This window comes from Cebus imitator, unplaced genomic scaffold, assembly GCF_001604975.1.
Source record: "Cebus imitator isolate Cc_AM_T3 unplaced genomic scaffold, Cebus_imitator-1.0 Scaffold85, whole genome shotgun sequence".
Classification (NCBI taxonomy): Eukaryota; Metazoa; Chordata; class Mammalia; order Primates; family Cebidae; genus Cebus; species Cebus imitator.
This window is the reverse complement of record NW_016107400.1, coordinates 6,496,045-6,513,410: the sequence shown is the minus strand read 5'-3', so window position 1 is coordinate 6,513,410 and position 17,366 is coordinate 6,496,045. Positions and strand designations below refer to the sequence as shown.

The window sequence follows — 17,366 nt, the reverse complement described above, 5'->3', positions numbered from 1 at the left end:
CATCTGCTCCATTGTATAGGTGGCCTTCCTTTAATTTGCCCAGTCTTAAGGAAATTCTTAAAGTTCTGATGATGATTATTTATTCCTGGAAGAAGGGAGGAAGAGACAGCAAACTTCAGTTGCTTATTCACAGCCAAGCACTAAAGAGGAAAAACAAAAGAAAGAGCGGTAACTTTGCAGTGGTCAGCAACTGCAGGAAAAGACTGTTTTCCTTCATAATGTAACCAAATTTATTTAACTAAGCAAGATAAAGCAGTTGAGCCAACAAGAGGAAAAGAACAGGACTGAGAAGGAGATAAATCCACCAGAAGAAAGCCGTCCCCTACCCTTCCTTCTGCTGTAAAACCCTTGGAGAGCCAGACCGTGGCAGAATGCCTGCTGGGGACATTCTACATGTTTGGGTGGCACATGGAGACTGTCCTTGACCCCATGGTCCCCCGCTTTTGACCAGGCCCCGAAAGATGCAGACAGCAGGACACAATGCCATGGTCTAAGGGGATGACACATCGGCATCTCTTCACTCGCCAGCCATATCCATTCTCAGATTGCTCAGACCAGTAGCAGGCCTAACCCCAAAACCAAGTGTGGTGGCATGTCTTGTTTCTGCCTGACAGCACCCATCCTTCATGCTTCTCCTTTGGGGAATTGCTCTTCACTGGTTCACCATTTGTGTGGGTCAGCTAAGGTTGCCCTCATTCTCTGGCTCTAAGGGTGGACGTGGGACCTGGGCCACAGTGGGGATTGAGGCGTGGGCATGTGACTCAGGTCACCCAAAGAGAATCAACTCGGGACTTTTGCTGGAATTATTAAGAAAGAGGGTTTATTTTCCAGCAGAGTTGTTAAACTGGTAGGGAATAAATTTGCATCTGCCATCCTTTTTTTGGGAGGAGGGGGTTGGTTTGTGGGCTTTTTTGAGACAGAATCTCACTCTGTCACCCAAGCTGGAGTGCAGTGGTGCAATTATGGCTCACTACAACCTCGAACACCTGGATTCATGCAACTCTCTCATCTCAATATTTCTAGTAGCTACTACAGGTGCACACCACTACACCTGAGTATTTTTTTTTTCTTTCATAGAGATAGGGTCTCGCTAGGTTAACCAGGCTGGTTTCAAACTCCTGCCTTCAAGTGGTCCTCTTGCTTCAGCCTCCCAAAGTGCTGTGTCTGCCATATTTATCATCTAAGGAAAAGCTTTTTTGAATGAGGCCAAGAGGTGCCTCATGACCACACTGGAGCACCTAAATCCAGCCAGACCTGAAGAACTCTCAATTTTTCTGTACAAGCCAATAAATGCCTCTTTTCCTAAACCAACTTGAATTGGATTTTTGTCTCTTGTGACCAAAGGAGTCCTGATTAATAAACCAAAGGTGAGAAGTTGAAGGATGGGCCATGGGGGCCCTTATTTCTCTTGTGCTTCCTATGTTGCTATAAGTAAGCCTTTTGTTTTTTTAGGAGCTTGGTGTTACAAGCACTCAACTCCCTCAATCCATGATAGTGAATTCAGGAAAGTTGGGATACAGTTTGATCCTTCCCTTAATTCCTCTAGGTATTGCAGCCCTCAATGAAGACATCGGCATCTAGGATTTTACTCAGGTGAGAGAAAGTGCCAGGAACTATGAGGTTTGCCATGTCTGCTGTGCCCATGAGTGCCTGTTACTCAGGCATCTTCTCAGTAAGTGCCTTTAGGATGGGCACATCCACCTCACTGATGCAACGGTGATTTAGACCCTTTGCCACTATCAGCATGCTCCCCTTGCTGGTAAAGGAAAGGCCACAGAGTCACAAGCTGCACCCTTACTTGACATGACAATGAGTGACAGCCACCAAATTGTGCTTCCGTGGGTGGCACAATCTCTGGGCTACCTTGAAGCCCAGAGATAAATGCATGTCAATCTCAGGTCCCCAACTCACTCTAAAAAGGCAAATGGAAAAAGCTTAATCCTCAGCCAGGAAAAACACTAGCAACAATTCTGCAAGGAGGGATGACTTGCTAAGTGAATATTGCAAATCATACGCATGACCATGGAGACTACAAAAAGCATCTGTTGGTTTTGCCTGCCCAGCGTCCACTCCCTCTTGTCTGGTAGCTGGAATGTTGCTTTTCCTTTGGGAAGCCATCCTTCCTCCACGGTATGCAGTCCTCATGGGGTTGTCAAGTGAGGTGCCTGACTTTCCCCTTGCATATGACTGAATATTGCAACATCAGGGAATCACACTGTTCTCCCTGGGTTTTGATTCTTGGGCAAAGAAACACAAGGACAGAAAACAGCTGGAGCTGATTCATCCTGATAATGTCACTCTGTGAAGGTCATCCATTAGCTCCTGCCACCCAGATCCCTGGAGCCACCCTGGGGCCCTGTGCTTTCTAAGACCAGGCACTGCTTGTGTGCCACCCCATAATCCTTTCAGTTTTTTTTTTCTTTAGATAACTAGAGTTTATTTGTGTACTTACAAATGATGAAAGAACCCAAACCAATCCAGACAACTGATCTCACCCCAGATTGATGCAAATATCTCTTCCATGACATCCCTGAAGGATGGTCACCAAGCAGCTCCCTGCACACTTCCAGGACAAGGAGCTCTCTGCCTCCTAAGCACAGCTCTAACATTAGAGTTCTTTCCATTGCACAGAAGTCAGCCTCCCAGTGACTCCTGATTCTGCCTGCTGTGGCCCCATCCTCCTTTTATTGGCTCCTCCTCCTGCTCTCCAGCCCTTTCCTATCCTAGAGGAAGTTCTCGAGGCTCTGTCCTAGGTGCTGATCTCTACCCTGTGGACGCTCTCTCAACAGGGCATCCTGTCAACCCAAGGGACTTCAGGAATTCTATTCCTGCTGGTCTCTCTCTGTCCTGTGCTCCTCCCCCGCCCCGCCCTCAAGCCCCACACCTCTCTGTCTGTCTCTCAGCATCACCATTCAGATGGGCAGACCATGCCCCAAGCCAGGTTCTCATTCTTCTGCCTCATTTCTCAGGATGTGCCTGCATCCCTCACCCTGGGACTCACCCTTCTCTCCTCCTTCACCGCCACCACCACTCACTTCGAAACACCAATTCTGTCCAGCCTAGCCCCTAATTATAGCTCAAAACCAGACCACTGCCCTTGGCAAACATACATATATATATATATATATATATACACACACATATACATATATATATACATATACATATATATATGTATATATATATACACATACATATATATATGTATATATATATATATACACACACAAGTATATGTATATTTGCTCTATCTCTGAGACAGAGAGAGAGAGAGAGAGAATGCACACCACTGTCATGAACATATATATATATATATTCACCTTGGGAAGCTAAAGAAGGTGAATAGCTTGAGCCCAGGAATTTGAGACCAGCCTGGGCAACACAGCAAAAAAACATCATCTCTACAAAAAACACAAAAGATGAGCGGGGCCAGATGGCACACACCTGTACTCCCAGCTAGCCAGGTAGCTGGGGTTGGAGGATCACTTGAGCCCAGGAGGTTAAGGCTGCAGTGAGCCACAATTGTGTCATTGCACTCTGGCTTGGGCAACAGAGTGAGACCCTGTCTCAAATAAGAAAAAAAAAAAAAACATTATTATTTCCTTGGGGATTAAATATCACTTCCGTCCTGACATGCCAATCTAGGTTTAATGTGCTCACTGTATGTTCCCATTTGACTTCGCGTCTCCAAGCCACTTAATTATTTTCAACCATAAAATGGGAATAAAAAGAGTACCTATTCATAGAGTTGCTAGGATTCAATGTGACAACACATTAAAGACACTAAAAGAGGCTGGGTGTCATGGCTTACACCTATAATCCCAGCACTTTGGGAGGCTGAGGCGGGTGGATCACCTGAGGTCGGGAGTTTGAGACCAGCCTGGCCAACCTGGTGAAACCCCCATGTCTACTAAAAATACAAAAATTAGCCGGGCATGGTGGTGGTTGCCTGTAATCCCAGCTACTTGGGAGACTGAGGCAGGAGAATCACTTGAACCCGGGAGGTGGAGGTTGCAGTGAGCCAAGATTGTGTCACTGCATTCCAGCCTGTGTGACAGGGCAAGACTCCATCTCAATGAAATTAAAAATTAAAAAGAAAAAAAGTCATTTCCTTGGGGATTAAATATCACTTCCATCCTGACCTGCCAGTCTAGGTTTAATGTGCTCACTGTATGTCTCCATTTGACTTAATGTCTCCAAGCCACTTTATTATTTTCAACCATGAAATAGGAATAAAAAGAGTACCTACTCATAGAGTTGCTGGGATTAAATGTGACATCACATTAAAAACACTAAAATAAAAAACTAAACCTTAACACTGTAACAGGCACCAGTTCATCTTAAATATTAGCTATTGTTATTGTTGTTGTGAATAATAAAAATATCTTTCCCTCTCAGACTGTTAAGTCCATTAAATCAGAAAAGTCATATGTTTTGTACACCACTGTCTTCCTAATACTGACACATAACAGGAGCTCAGTGTTTAACTGGCTGATTGGTTGTGATTTGAAGCTCACGATGGTAGACCATACTCCCTCACTCTTTTCCCCATGTCTCCCCTTCACCAGACTAAACATTTTCATTTCCTCCCAATACATTTTAGTTACACAAGACAAAACTTTCTCACCATCATGCTAGAGTCCCTTAGGCAAGGAAAACTCAGAGCCAAAAGGCCTTCATATGGGAGACTTTCCATTTGCTTTCTTTTTTATTTAAATAAGACAGTGAAGGGGAAAACCTAAGCACAGAAAAAAATTAAAAGCTGAAAGGAAGTGGACTGTGGACGGTGGTGACTGTCTCTAGTTAAAAGGACTTTTAAGCTTTCTTAAAAGTCCTTTTCTTTATTTTTCATTTCTCTGATATTTTAATACAATAAAGCAAGTACAAATTTTCATACACATGAACTTCCTGAGGCATACTTTAATACAAGAAAATACACTCAGGCTATCGTATAGGTTAGATGCATATTCCATTGAGTTTTAACAAATGTATTATACCCATATACCACCAAAATTACAGAGCACAGGCATCAGTCAAAAGGTTCCCTGTACCCACCCCCAGCCCGTGGTAGACACTAATCTACTTTCTGTTATTATAGATAAATGGCCCCATACAGTATGCACTATAAGTGTCTGCCTTCTTTCACTTAAAATAATGTTTTTGAGACTCATGCATGCACGTGTCTGTATTATCAATTAGTTCATCTTTACTGCTGAATAGTATTCCATTATCTGATTATTCCAAAGTTTGCTTATCCGTTCATCTACTGATCAATATTCTGAGGTGTTTTTTTGTTTTGTTTTGTTTTTTACAGTTTCTGGTTATTACAAATAAAGCTGCTATGAACATTCATTTATAAGTCTTCATTTATTCATTCTTTCTTGTGTGGGAATACAATTTAATTCCTCTTGAATAAATACCTGGGAGTAGAATGGCTGTATCATACCGTAACTCTTATTTTTAACTTAATCAGAAACCACCATTGTTTTCCAAAGTGGGTGTGCCATTTTTTTAAAAAAAGGAAAACAAACCAACACATTATCTCATAATAGGTTTTGCATTCTGGATGTTCACTTAAAGACACTAGTAACTGTGGAAAACTGTTCTGTACCTAGGACTAAAGGTACAGTCCTATGAAATGAGGTAATAGAGGAAACCCTGAGAGAGGGGCCCCCTCACAGGGGCTAGCATGGCAGAGTGGGGCCAGAGACGGACAGAGGGAGCTGCAGGTGGAAATACCCCAAACTCTCCCACCTGAGTACTAACCAGGCCTGATCCTGGTGAGATCAGGTACATTCAGGGTGGTACAGCTATAGACAAAATACCCGAAACTCTCTCTCCTCCCACCCTCTCATCTCTTGCTGCCACCTCCCTTTGGCTTAACTCAGACAAAAGTCAACCAGCAAGGGAGTCCAGGAGATACAGTCCATAGTGTTCTACCTCCTGGGACTCAGAGCAGGACAAGGAAGGGAGGGAATGGTGGTCCCAGAGGAGGGACCAAATGGACAGGAACCATCACACCATCCATCCTCAAAGGGGAAAAAAGAAAGAGCAAATAGGAAACACTCCCAGAGGCCAACACTCATAAACCAAACCCCAATATGACTCTCTAGTGGCAATCACAATCACTGCTACACCTACAACATGGACCTCATCCACAGGGAATTTTTCTACTGACAACGGGTCAGTTTTGATTGGAGCTGATCCATGGAGATAGTGGCAATGGTGGTAACAACTGCTGCTGCTTCTAATCATAATACTAACAATAGTAGCGAATACTTTATTGCATATTTACTGTAACTCAAGCACATGCTAAGCATTTATAGAATTGTCTCATGTATATGTAACCTTCACAACCATAGAAAGTAAGTCTACTATAATCCCCTCCATTTGTGCATGAGAAAAATTAAGCCAGAGGCCCAGAAAATCTGCTCATGGACTCTAGAGGTTGGTCAAGCCCTGACCACTACTCTGTACTGCGTTCCTCAGAGGAGAGTCCAATGACAGCCTCCAATCCGGCTCCGGGACTCACCTCCTGTGTCGTTATGGTCAAGCCACTCGTGCCTCAGTCACCTGTTTATGAAATGGCGGTGCTACCTGTTTATCCTCCCTTTGGGACTATTTTGAGGATTGAACACAAGGCAAGGGTTCAGCAAACATCTTTTGAGCCCCAGAGGCCCTGAAACACCACGATCTCTAAACCTCTCAACAACCCTGAAAATGTGATCTTGATTTCCTTTCAAATAAAGCATTGCAAAGATTTAGCTACTCCCAAAAGAAGAAGTGGGGTTTGAACTGAGGTCTACCTTACTCCAAAGTCATACTCTGCCCTTCAGAGAAGAACAGGGAGGATAAATGAAAGTAGAAAAGGTGAGGGTTTGGCACCTTCACTCTTAGACCCACATTTTCACACACAATTCGGCCTGGCTCCAGTGTCTGCCTGCCCATCAGCACACGAAAGCCCAGAGCTCCCAGGCGGCACCAACACACCTCACTCTGCCCTCAGGTGATTCCTGCTGCAGAATCCTGTGGCTCGGAGCCCAGGTGGTGCTCTGGGACAACCGTCTATTCCACTGCTGCATCCTCTTCTGATCTTGCAGAGTGTATATACAAATGGGTGTGAAGGAGTGTTACTACCCTTTGGTGCCTTCTTGGAGATGACATTAACCTTGGGCAACTCCACTGATTTCCCAAGAAAGCCAGCAAGGTCTAAACGCAAACACACAAGCTGCCTGCAGTCTCTCAACTCAGCATTCTCATCACGTTTCAATACCCTGTCAGTAGAGCAACACTCATCCTCCATGCACTTTGAAATCTCTTTTGCCTTAGACGCTGCCAAAAGGTTTCAATTTTTCTGTACTGGCATTGACATGCTGTAGAAAGGAACATGTGAGCCATGAGGGCTCAAAAATAGCCTGGAACTTTTCAAGGAAGGGGCCCGTAGTGGGATGACAGGCAAGCTATTCTGCATAACAAAGCACTGTGTCCCTGGAGTCAGGCACAAGCCCACCCTTCCCCACGTACATACACATACCTATCAATCACTCCCTGAAATATCATATCCGTGGGAGGATGAGAAGATAATGGTATGATCAATGAAGTTCCTGAGAGGCCCGATGGCATGGACTTCATCCACAGGAAATTTTTCTATTGACAGTGGGTCAGTTTTGGTTAAAGCTGATCCATGGAGATGGTGACGATGACGACCATGATGATGATGAGGAGGAGATGGCAGCAATTACAATAGCTAACATCTATTGATTGTCTACTATGTGGCAAACACCGCGTTAAGCTCTTTACGTAAATAAACTCATTTTAATCCTCACAGACCTATGAGGTGGAAACGACTAACATCCCCATTTTACAGAGGAGAAAATAAGGCAGAAGAATTTGAGTAACTTGACTGTCAGTGGCAATTGGGACTGGGACCCAGGCTACTTGGTTCTAGGGTTTTTGCTCATAACCACTACACGTTCACTTTAAACTCCCCAGGGACGATGCAACCATTCGCAGTGGTCCCCACTGTAGGGGAAGGAGGAGAATGTCTTTTTGTTTTTTGTGGGTTTTTTTTTTTTGACAGGATCTCACTCTGTAGCCCAGACTGGAGTGCAGCCTCAGCTCACTGCAACCTCTACCTCCCAGGTTCGAGCAATTCACTTACCTCAGCCTCCAGGGTAGCTGGGATTACAGGCATGTACCACCATGCCCAGCTAATTTTTGTATTTTCAGTAGAGAAGAGGTCTCGCCATGTTTGCCAGGCTGGTCTTGAACTCCTGGCCTCCAGGAGTGATCTGCCCACCTGAGAATGTTTCTTGATACTGAAATGGAACCCTCTTCTCAGGACCTTTAGCACCTAGAAATGGTTTGAAACCCACACTGAATCTCAGCATTTGTGAGTACTTAATATCAACCAGACCCTTTTCTTTGTGAGTATGTGAGCCCCCCCGGTAACCTTCTGAGGTCAGTTATCCTCCACTTTCAAGGTAGGGAAGCTGAGGGTGACATGCTGCTTGTTCCTTGTTTTACCTCTCAGATCCAATTTTTTTTCTCTGATCCTGCTGTGAGCTGAGCCTCAGGAGGCTAACCCTTACAGAACCCATCATCCGGTCCTTCTGGTTTCCAGCTGGGCTCAGCCAGTGGGTGAGACCAACAGGCAATGGGAGAGGAGAAGAGAGGCTGGGGTGTTTTCCTCCTCTTCTTGCCTGCCTTAGTACTGCTGTTTGGGAAGTGGTTCATCCCTCCAGGACCATGGTTCCTGCTAGCGATTCCTCCCTTCTTAGCCCCAGCTCTCAATAGACTCCAAACTATTTCCTCCACTTGTTTCTTCCCCTTTAGAGATGGTAACAGCCTCCTGCTTTTGCAAGGCCTTAGGTGCTTCAACATTCCTTATTTGTAATCTTAACCTTGCCCTTTCATGAAACTTTCTTCCTTGCAGTCACCTAACTGGTTTCTATTTCCTGCAGAGTCCTGACAATCTCAGGGGTACAGGAACTTGTCCACAGTCATGCAAGTCAGTAAAGGGCAGATAGGGCAGGTGGGTTTGAACCTAGATTCCATCATCTCAAGCTCGCTGTCATCCAGCTTCCTTCAGAGCAGAGGGCACCAACTCAAAGACCTACAAAGCCAGGCCAGTAAGCATAACTGAGTCAGGCAAGTGGGTGAAGCACAACAGGGAGGGGTGGGGCTTGGGGAAAACCAGAGAGCACGCACCCGACCGAGAGGCAACCACACTAAACTTAAACACACTAAACTTAAACAAGGATTTCAAAGACGCCACACAAGGCCAGGCACTGTGGCTCAAGCCTGTAATTGCAACACTTTGGGAAGCCGCAGCAGGTGGACCTCACCTGAGGTCAGGAGCTCAAGACCAACCTGACCAACATGGCAAAACCCTGTCTCTACTAGAAATAAAAAAATTAGTCGGGCATGGTGGTGATTACCTGTAGTCCCAGCTACTTGGGAGGCTGAGGCAGGACAATCACCTGAACCTAGGAGGTGGAGGTTGCAGTGAGCCGGGATCGCATCATTGCACTCCAGCCTGGTTGACAGAGTGAGACTCTGTCTCAAAAAAAAGATAGCACACAAAAATTTCCAATGAATTTCACCACTGCCTCTCCAAAAACCTCCTGCTGTTAGGAATTGTTCCTGATAGCATCCTAAACTTCTTTTCTCCTCAATCCCATTCTCAACGCTTCCCACACAAGCTTTTAAATCACTTCACTTTGAAAAGATTCAGGCAACAGAGATCATTAATTTTCTGGTTTCAAAGGAAGCTGCCCTGACCCAGTGCTTTTTCTCCACATCACCAACCCCACCCTACCACCCCTGTGGGTGACTAGGAGGAAGCTGCTTCCAACCTCTTGTCATCTGCTCTTGGGGGGCCGGGAACCCAGCCAAGGCCACCAACCAAAAGAAAGGATGAGAGAAGGAATATTCGAACTCACTGCCTGCAGTCTGCAGGGTGGCAGCATCATCTGCTCTGTGGGCAGAAAAAGCCACAATAACCTCCATGCAAGGAGAGGGAGGCGGCGCCCTCCACGCCAACGACCTTGAAATCTGACCAGCTGCTGATTTGCAGGGCAGAGACAGGCCTCGTCCCAGAGCAATTAGAGGAGTGTCTTAAGGCAGGGGTTGTAAACTGGCTTTTAGGTTCACAGCTTGTACTGTGCTTAAAAAAAAAAATTGGAAACCATTGCCCATTCTCAAGCTAGGAGAATTCATGGTTTTTACAAATTGAGGTTTCCAGCTTTTCTTTCAGAAAAATCCTAAGTTTTGTCGACAGTGGGACCACATCCTCATGCAGCAACAGAGTCATTAGAGCTTGGTCCACTAAAACATAAACTCCAGAGCCGAGCACGGTGGCTCATGCCTGCAATCTCAGCACTTTGGGAGGCTGAGGTGGGTGGATCACGAGGTCAGGAGATCGAGACCATCATGCTAACATGGTGAAATCCCATCTCTACTAAAAATACAAAAAAAAATTAGGTGGGCAAGGTGATGTGCCCTGTAGTCCCAGCTACTTGGGAGGCTGAGGCAGGAGAATCACTTGAACCTGGGAGGTGGAGGCTGCAGTGAGCTGAAATTGCACAACTGCACTCCAGCCTGGAGACAGAGGGAGTCTTCATCTAAAACAACAAGAACAACAAAAACATAACCTCCAAGGGGGTAGACGGCAGGGCATTTTGTCTTGTTCATTCTCTGCTGTGTCCTGAGATGCAAAACAGTGCTTGGTACATAGTAGATGCTCAGTGTATATGTGATCCGTGAATGACTAATAGATCCCCATTCAGACAGCCTTGCATTCTCTAGTCCACATAAATCCACACCTGGTTTAAGTCACTCATGTAAGTTCCTTTCTAGTCTCCTGCAGATGGTTGGGCTTGGGACCCCCAACTTAAAGTAAGGGATTTAAAGGCAGGCGAGACACAACCCTTGCTCCTCTGGAACAAATTAGGGGGATTTTAGATTTGAGGGGATAATAACAATAACCATTTATAGAGAAGCTACTATGCACTACACTGTTCTAAATATTTTCCACATATTGGCTCCTTTAATCCTCTCCACAGCTATGTGGTAGATCTTACTTAGTATTACCTTTATTGTACAAAGGGGAAACCGAGGCACTGAAAAGAAGGTAACTCGTCCAAGATTACACACCAGCAGGTGGTGAAGGCAGCATTCAAATCCAGGCAGGCTGTGCCCAGAACACATGAAAAATAAATATCTGATGGTGAAGGAGGAAATAGTAAGGCAATAAAGTCTCCAGGGCTCCAGTCCTCAGAGCCCAAAAGAAACCTCTCCTAGGGCAAGAGATGAACTGTGACTTCATAGTTGGAAGCAGTTAGGAACTGGATTCATTTAATGCATCTTTGACTTAACTTGATGTGAAGCCACTTTGAGCAGATGTTCCATGAGAAGCCATCTCAGAAGGTGCTTCAAGAGCAGAGTTTTGCTTGGCCTCTAGCTTAATGGCCCTCTTACCCCATGGCCCTCTTGGTTTTGCAGTAACTAATGAGTAAAATCACAGATGGTCTCGACTCCAACTTCACAGACCGAAGTGGCCAAGAGAGAGATCATTCAAATTTGGCTGACCTACTTGGACACAAGTGACACCAGGGCAGAGCTTTGTGGTGCCACAGCACCAGAAATGAAGCTTCAAGCCCAAGGGTGCCACAAAGCAGCTGAAGCTGGCAGCCGGTGAAGAAGAGAAGCAGGCGCTGAACAAAAGTCAAGCTACAGGAGGGAGAGAGGAGGCACCAGCGCTGCTGCCAGAGAAGGCAGCTGCCAGAGAAGGCAGGATGGTGGAGCGGACAGCTCAGAAAATACGCAGATGACTTCAGCTGGAGTCCCAATTCTACACTTTCACAGTTATGTTGCATTTTGATGAGGCACTTTCCCTCTACAGGGCTGTTTCTTCATCTATGCAATGGGGCCAATCTAATTTTCATATTTGTTCATAGAAATTCATCACTGATGATTATTGATTTATATGTAATTGATTCCTAACTTATCCACTCATTGCTCAACAAACATGTCCTGAATGTCTATTATGTGCTAGGTGCCACTCCAGATTCAAGAGTAAGTGATGCAATAGCAAAGACAAGAAATCAACCTAGGTGCCCATCCACGGTGGATGGGATAAAGAAAATGTGGTACATAAACACCACTGAATACCAGGCAGGCATAAAAAAGAACAAAATCATGCCCTTTGCTGTAACATGGGTGCAGCCGAAGGCCACTATCCTAAGCAAATTAACACAGGAACGGAAAACAAAATGCTGCATGTTCTCACTTGTAAGTGGGAGCTAAACATCAGGCACTCATGACACAAAGAAGGGAACAACAGACACTGAGACCTACTTGAGGGTGGAGGGTGAGAACCAAAAAACTACTATCAGGACTGGGTGCAGTGGCTCAGACCTGTAATCCCAGCACTCTGGGAGGCCGAGGCAGTTGGATCACTTGAGGTCAAGAGATCGAGACCATCCTGGCCAATATGGTGAACCACTGTCTCTACTAAAATAAAAAAAAATAGCTGGGCCTGGTGGTGCCTGCCTGTAGTCCCAGCTACTCGGGAGGCTGAGGCAGGGGAATCGCTTAAACCCAGGAGGTAAACGTTGTGGTGAGCCAAGATCACGCCACTGCACTCCAGCCTGGTGACAGAGCAAGACTCCATCTCAAAAACAAACAAACAAACAAAAAAACTATTAGGTACTATGCTACCTGGGTGATAAAATCATTTGTACACCAAATTCCAGTGACATGTAATTTACCCATGTAATAAACCTGTACTGTGCCCCTGAACCTAAAACAAAAGTTGGAAGAAAAAAAGGAGGTAAGTGATAAACAAGACTCACAAGGCCAAACATGGTGGCTTACGCCTGTAATCCCAGCACTTTGGGAGGCCGAGGGGAGCGGAATTTGAGGTCAGGAATTCAAGACCAGCCTGGTCAACACAGTGAAAGCCATCTCTACTAAAAATACAAAAATTAGCCCGGTGAGGTGGCAGGCACCTTAATTTAAAAGACTCATGAAGTGCCTGTCCCCTGAAAGTGACAGTACAGAATTCCAGTCCCAGTCTTCTCATCTCCAGGACAGGGATAACAATACTTACGTTTGTCGAGAACTAAATGTGTATTATTTTCAATAAATAAAAAGTCCCAAACATGTATTTAACGCTAACCAAGTGCCAGGCAATGTTCTAGACCAGATGCTGACAAACTTTTTCTTCAAGGATAGGAGACTGAATATTTTAGGTTTTGCAGGCCACACGGTCTCTGTCACAACTACTCAATTCCATCCTTGCAGTGCAAAAGCAGCCACACACAAGGCATAAACAAACAGGCACAGCTGTGTTCCCACAAAATTCTGTGTGTATGATCTCAGTTAGTGGATCCACAAGCCACAGCGGATTGAATCCTGTTCTATCTAGATCAGCGCTGTCTGGGAGAATTTTCTGTGATGATGAAAATGTTCCCCATCTTCACTGCCAGTTACATGAGCCATTAGCACATGTGGATACCGAGCACTTGAAATGTGGCTTCTGTATGTGATACACTGAATTTTTTCTTTATTTAACTTTAATTAAAATGTATATTTAAGTAGGCACACATGGGTAGTGGCTACCCTATTGGACCGTAGGGTTATAGATGCTTCATATCTCATTTAATCCTCGCAGCAGCCCTAGAGTATACTCCAAATGTCTAACCCCACGGCTGCCCATATAGACACCCAATAAACCAGAGCCAATGGCGCTGCTGTCATGACTTGATGGCAACGGTGCTGACGGCAATGTTCAAGGCAACAGCAATGCCTGAGGAAGGCCCATCCCCACGGCTAGCAAGAAGGAGAAACATCATGTGCAGATCAGTAACAACTTACCGGAGACAAAATGAGAAAAGGGGAGTTCCTAAAGTGGCAGCCCCAGGCAGTCCTTGGAACTTCACAGGAACAAGCCCCTCTCTAACCTTAATGAATCTCTTTCCTAGGAGGGGCAAGGCCACCCTCGTTACATCAAACAAGCAAACAAGTGCTGGCGACACATCACCTCGGCACCCCAGTGACACCAGAGAAGACCACCTCCAACTACAGGAGGGGTGGCTCCAGCCGCCAGTGGAAATGCCCACCCCACCTGGAGGGGGAGAGTGCTCTACCTACTCCGAGCTGATGTGCAGTGAGGGAAACATCAAAGGCTCTTTTTGTTAATTTCAAACTTTCAGAAAGAAAGCTTTAATGATCCATGGAGCATACTATGTTTCAGGTTCCATTCTTGGCTAATAATAAGAGCTGTCATTTGTTGAGGGTTTATTGTGTGCTAGACACTGGATGAGGTAAAAATAATATTCAGAGGATAAAAGTGATCACTGGCACTGATTCAATGCTTACCGTGTTCCAGGCACTGTGCTGAACACTTTGTAACTGTGATCACCACTTACTCCTCACAAGTGCTCAGTGAGGGAGGAACTGTCATTGTCCGCATCTTAGAGATGAGAAATGGGCTTGGGGTGGTGAAGGAACTTGCGCATATGCTCTCAGCTCAGGAGAGAAAAGCCTGAATTCAAAGCCTGGTTTATCTCAAGTGAATAAAGAAAATGTTGTATATATAGATATACATGATAGAATACTACTCAGCCATAAAACAGAACGGAATAATGGCCTTTGCAGCAACTTGGATGGAGTTGGAGGCCATTGTTCTAAGGGAAGTAACTCAGGACTGGAAACCCAAATACCATATATTCTCACTTGTAAGTGAAGTTAAGCTAAGAGGACACAAAAGCCTAAGAGTGATATAAGGGACTTTGGGGACTGGGGGAAAAGGTGGGAGGGTGAGGAATAAAAGACTACATATTGGGTACACATATACTGTTCTAGTGATGGATACACCAAAACCTCAGAAACCACCATGAAAGAACTTATCCATGTAACCAAAAAACCATCTGTTCCCCCAAAACTATCAAAATTAAAAAAAGAGGAAAAAAAAAAAAAAACAAAGCCTAGTTTATCAGACAGCACCCAGACTCAGTTGTCAGGCTGGACTGCTGGAAATACAATGGTGAATTAGACAGATGTGGCCCTGCCCTCAAGGGGAAGGCAGGCAACGGAGCCAGTCTGAGTGAGAAATGCAATGGCAGAAGAGGTAAAAGCCTAGTGGAGCTAGGGAAAAGAGTATCTAACTCAGGCTTGGCAGACATGGGTAATAAGGTTAGAGATCCCCAAAGAAGTGACTTCTGAGCTGATATCCAAATAAGGGCAGGGGTTCACCAACACAAGAATATGCCAAAGAGGGTTACAAAAGAAGGAAAAGCATCGCAAAGGTGCATTCAAGGAACCAAAAGCAGCACAATGGGGCTGGAAGGAAACCTACTGGCACCGCTGACAAAGACAGGGACGTTAGAGAGAGAAACCAGGTGGGAGGTGGTGAGGGTTGCAGCACACTGAGTTTCAGGTCTGCGTAGCACCACCAAATGGAAATGCCTAATTCTAGAGGGTGGGGGAAAAGAGGCTACAACTCAGAAGTGGAGTCTAATCTGGAGGCAGGAGTTTCAGAGTCCTGCCCAGGCAGGCGGGAGCGGAAATCATCAGATGATTCACAGAGAAAGCGAAGAGCCGATAAATGAACCCAGAAACGCAGTGTGAACATCTGTTGTTTTTGCCTCTCCAGTATCCATCCCCTCATGTGACAGCACTTTGACTTTCTTTTGTGAAACCACCCACTCTCAGTCCTTATGGAATGGGGCTCCACTCTAATCTTGGCTTCAAGGGTGATTATGTGACCCAGCCCCGGCAATGAGGGGACCTCACATCCAGAAACCCAAAGTGTGAAATGCTCCAAAACCCGAAACTTTTTGAGCACGGACGTGATGTTCCAAGGAAAGGCTCATTATGCATTTTGGATTTTCAATTTTGGGATTTGGGATGCTCAACCGGTAAGTAACATGCAAATAGTTCAAAATCTGATAGAAAGAAAAAAAAGTCCACACTCAGAAACTCTTCTGGTCCCAAGCATTTTGGATAAGAGATACTCAACCTGTACTACATCCGCTTGGCAACTGTGATTGGTTTAGAAATGTATACATCACCCAACACAGGCCAATGAGAATGAAGCCCAAAACTTACAGTGGGGCTCCAGAAAAGAAGCAGTTCTATACCACTGATGTAGTTAAGATACCATTGATGAAAATAAGCTTGGACCTGCAAGCTGCTGTTGCCTCATTAGTCAAGCACATGCCTAAGAATCAGGCAATGCAGAGGAAAGCTGAATCACGATGGAGACGTGATGCTGAACACCTTGATCACACCTTCCCTGAAGCCACCTATCCTAGGATTCTCAAGTATGTGATCCAATAACTTACTTTTTTTTTAAACATAAACCAATTCGAGTCATATTTTCTGCCATTTACAACTAAAATACTGAGATATTTGAGGTACCTAAAATTGGGTGGCTAAAGAGAGGAGAAGAAAGATGGGCACAGTGGCTTGCTCCTGTAATCCCAGCATTTGGGAGGACGAGGTGGGAGGATCGCTTGAGTCTAGAATTCCGAGACCAGCCTGGGCAACACAGTGAGACTTCATCTCTTAAAAAAAAGTGAGCAAAAAACTAGCAATTTTTCAAAAAAATTAAAAGCTGCCAATGAATAAAAAAAGAAAAGAAATAATCAGAAGTAGAAGAAGAATCGTATTAGGGTCACAAAAGCCAAAATGGGGAAGAATTTTAACACGGAACAGTCATTAATAGTGGCATTGTCACAAAGAAGATAAAGACAAAAAGGGCTGTTGAATTTAGCTAGGACCTTGGGCAATTATCTTAGTTTGGGATATGCCCAGGCCCTTCGACAATGATTAAAGAACACACAGATTGTGTGAGAGGTGACCCAGAGAGCAGCAGTAGGGAGTGGGGAAGTAAGACAGGGAAAGGAAGGAAGCCTATTAAGGCAGTGTTTAACTGCATGTTTTCACTTATAAGTGGGAGCTGAATAATGAGAACACATGGGCATATGGGTGGGGGAAACAGCACACGCTGGGGCATGTCAGAATGGGGCAGGAGGAGGGAGAGCATCAGAAAGCATAGCTGATGGGGCTGGGCATGGTGGCTCAAGCCTGTAATCCCAGCACTTTGGGAGGCCAAGGTGGCAGACCATCTGAGGTCAAGAGTTCAAGACCAGCCTGGCTAACATGGTGAAACCCCATTTCTACTAAAAATACAAAAACTTAGCTGGGCATCGTGGCACACACCTGTAACCCCAGCTACTTGAGAGGCTGAGACAGGAGAATTGCTTGAACCTGGGAGGTAGAGGTTGCAGTGAGCCAAGATCGTGCCATTGCACTCCAGCTTCAGCAACTAGAGTGAAACTCTATCTAAAAAAAAA

At 45.1% G+C, this 17,366-nt stretch overlaps 1 protein-coding gene across 4 annotated transcripts in view; it reads right to left on the bottom strand.

Annotated features, from left to right (window-relative positions):
* Nucleotides 1–17,366, bottom strand: part of PRKCB (protein kinase C beta) — a 388,392-nt gene that overhangs the window by 248,264 nt on the left and 122,762 nt on the right. For 2 of the 4 annotated variants that reach the window (XM_017534411.2, XM_017534410.2), the window contains exon 4: nucleotides 11,671–11,681. The exons of the other annotated variants lie outside the window; for them this stretch is intronic. In XM_017534411.2, coding sequence (XP_017389900.1) covers nucleotides 11,671–11,681 — 11 coding nt within the window. The remainder of the gene's footprint in view (nucleotides 1–11,670; nucleotides 11,682–17,366) is intronic. 4 annotated transcript variants of the gene reach the window in all.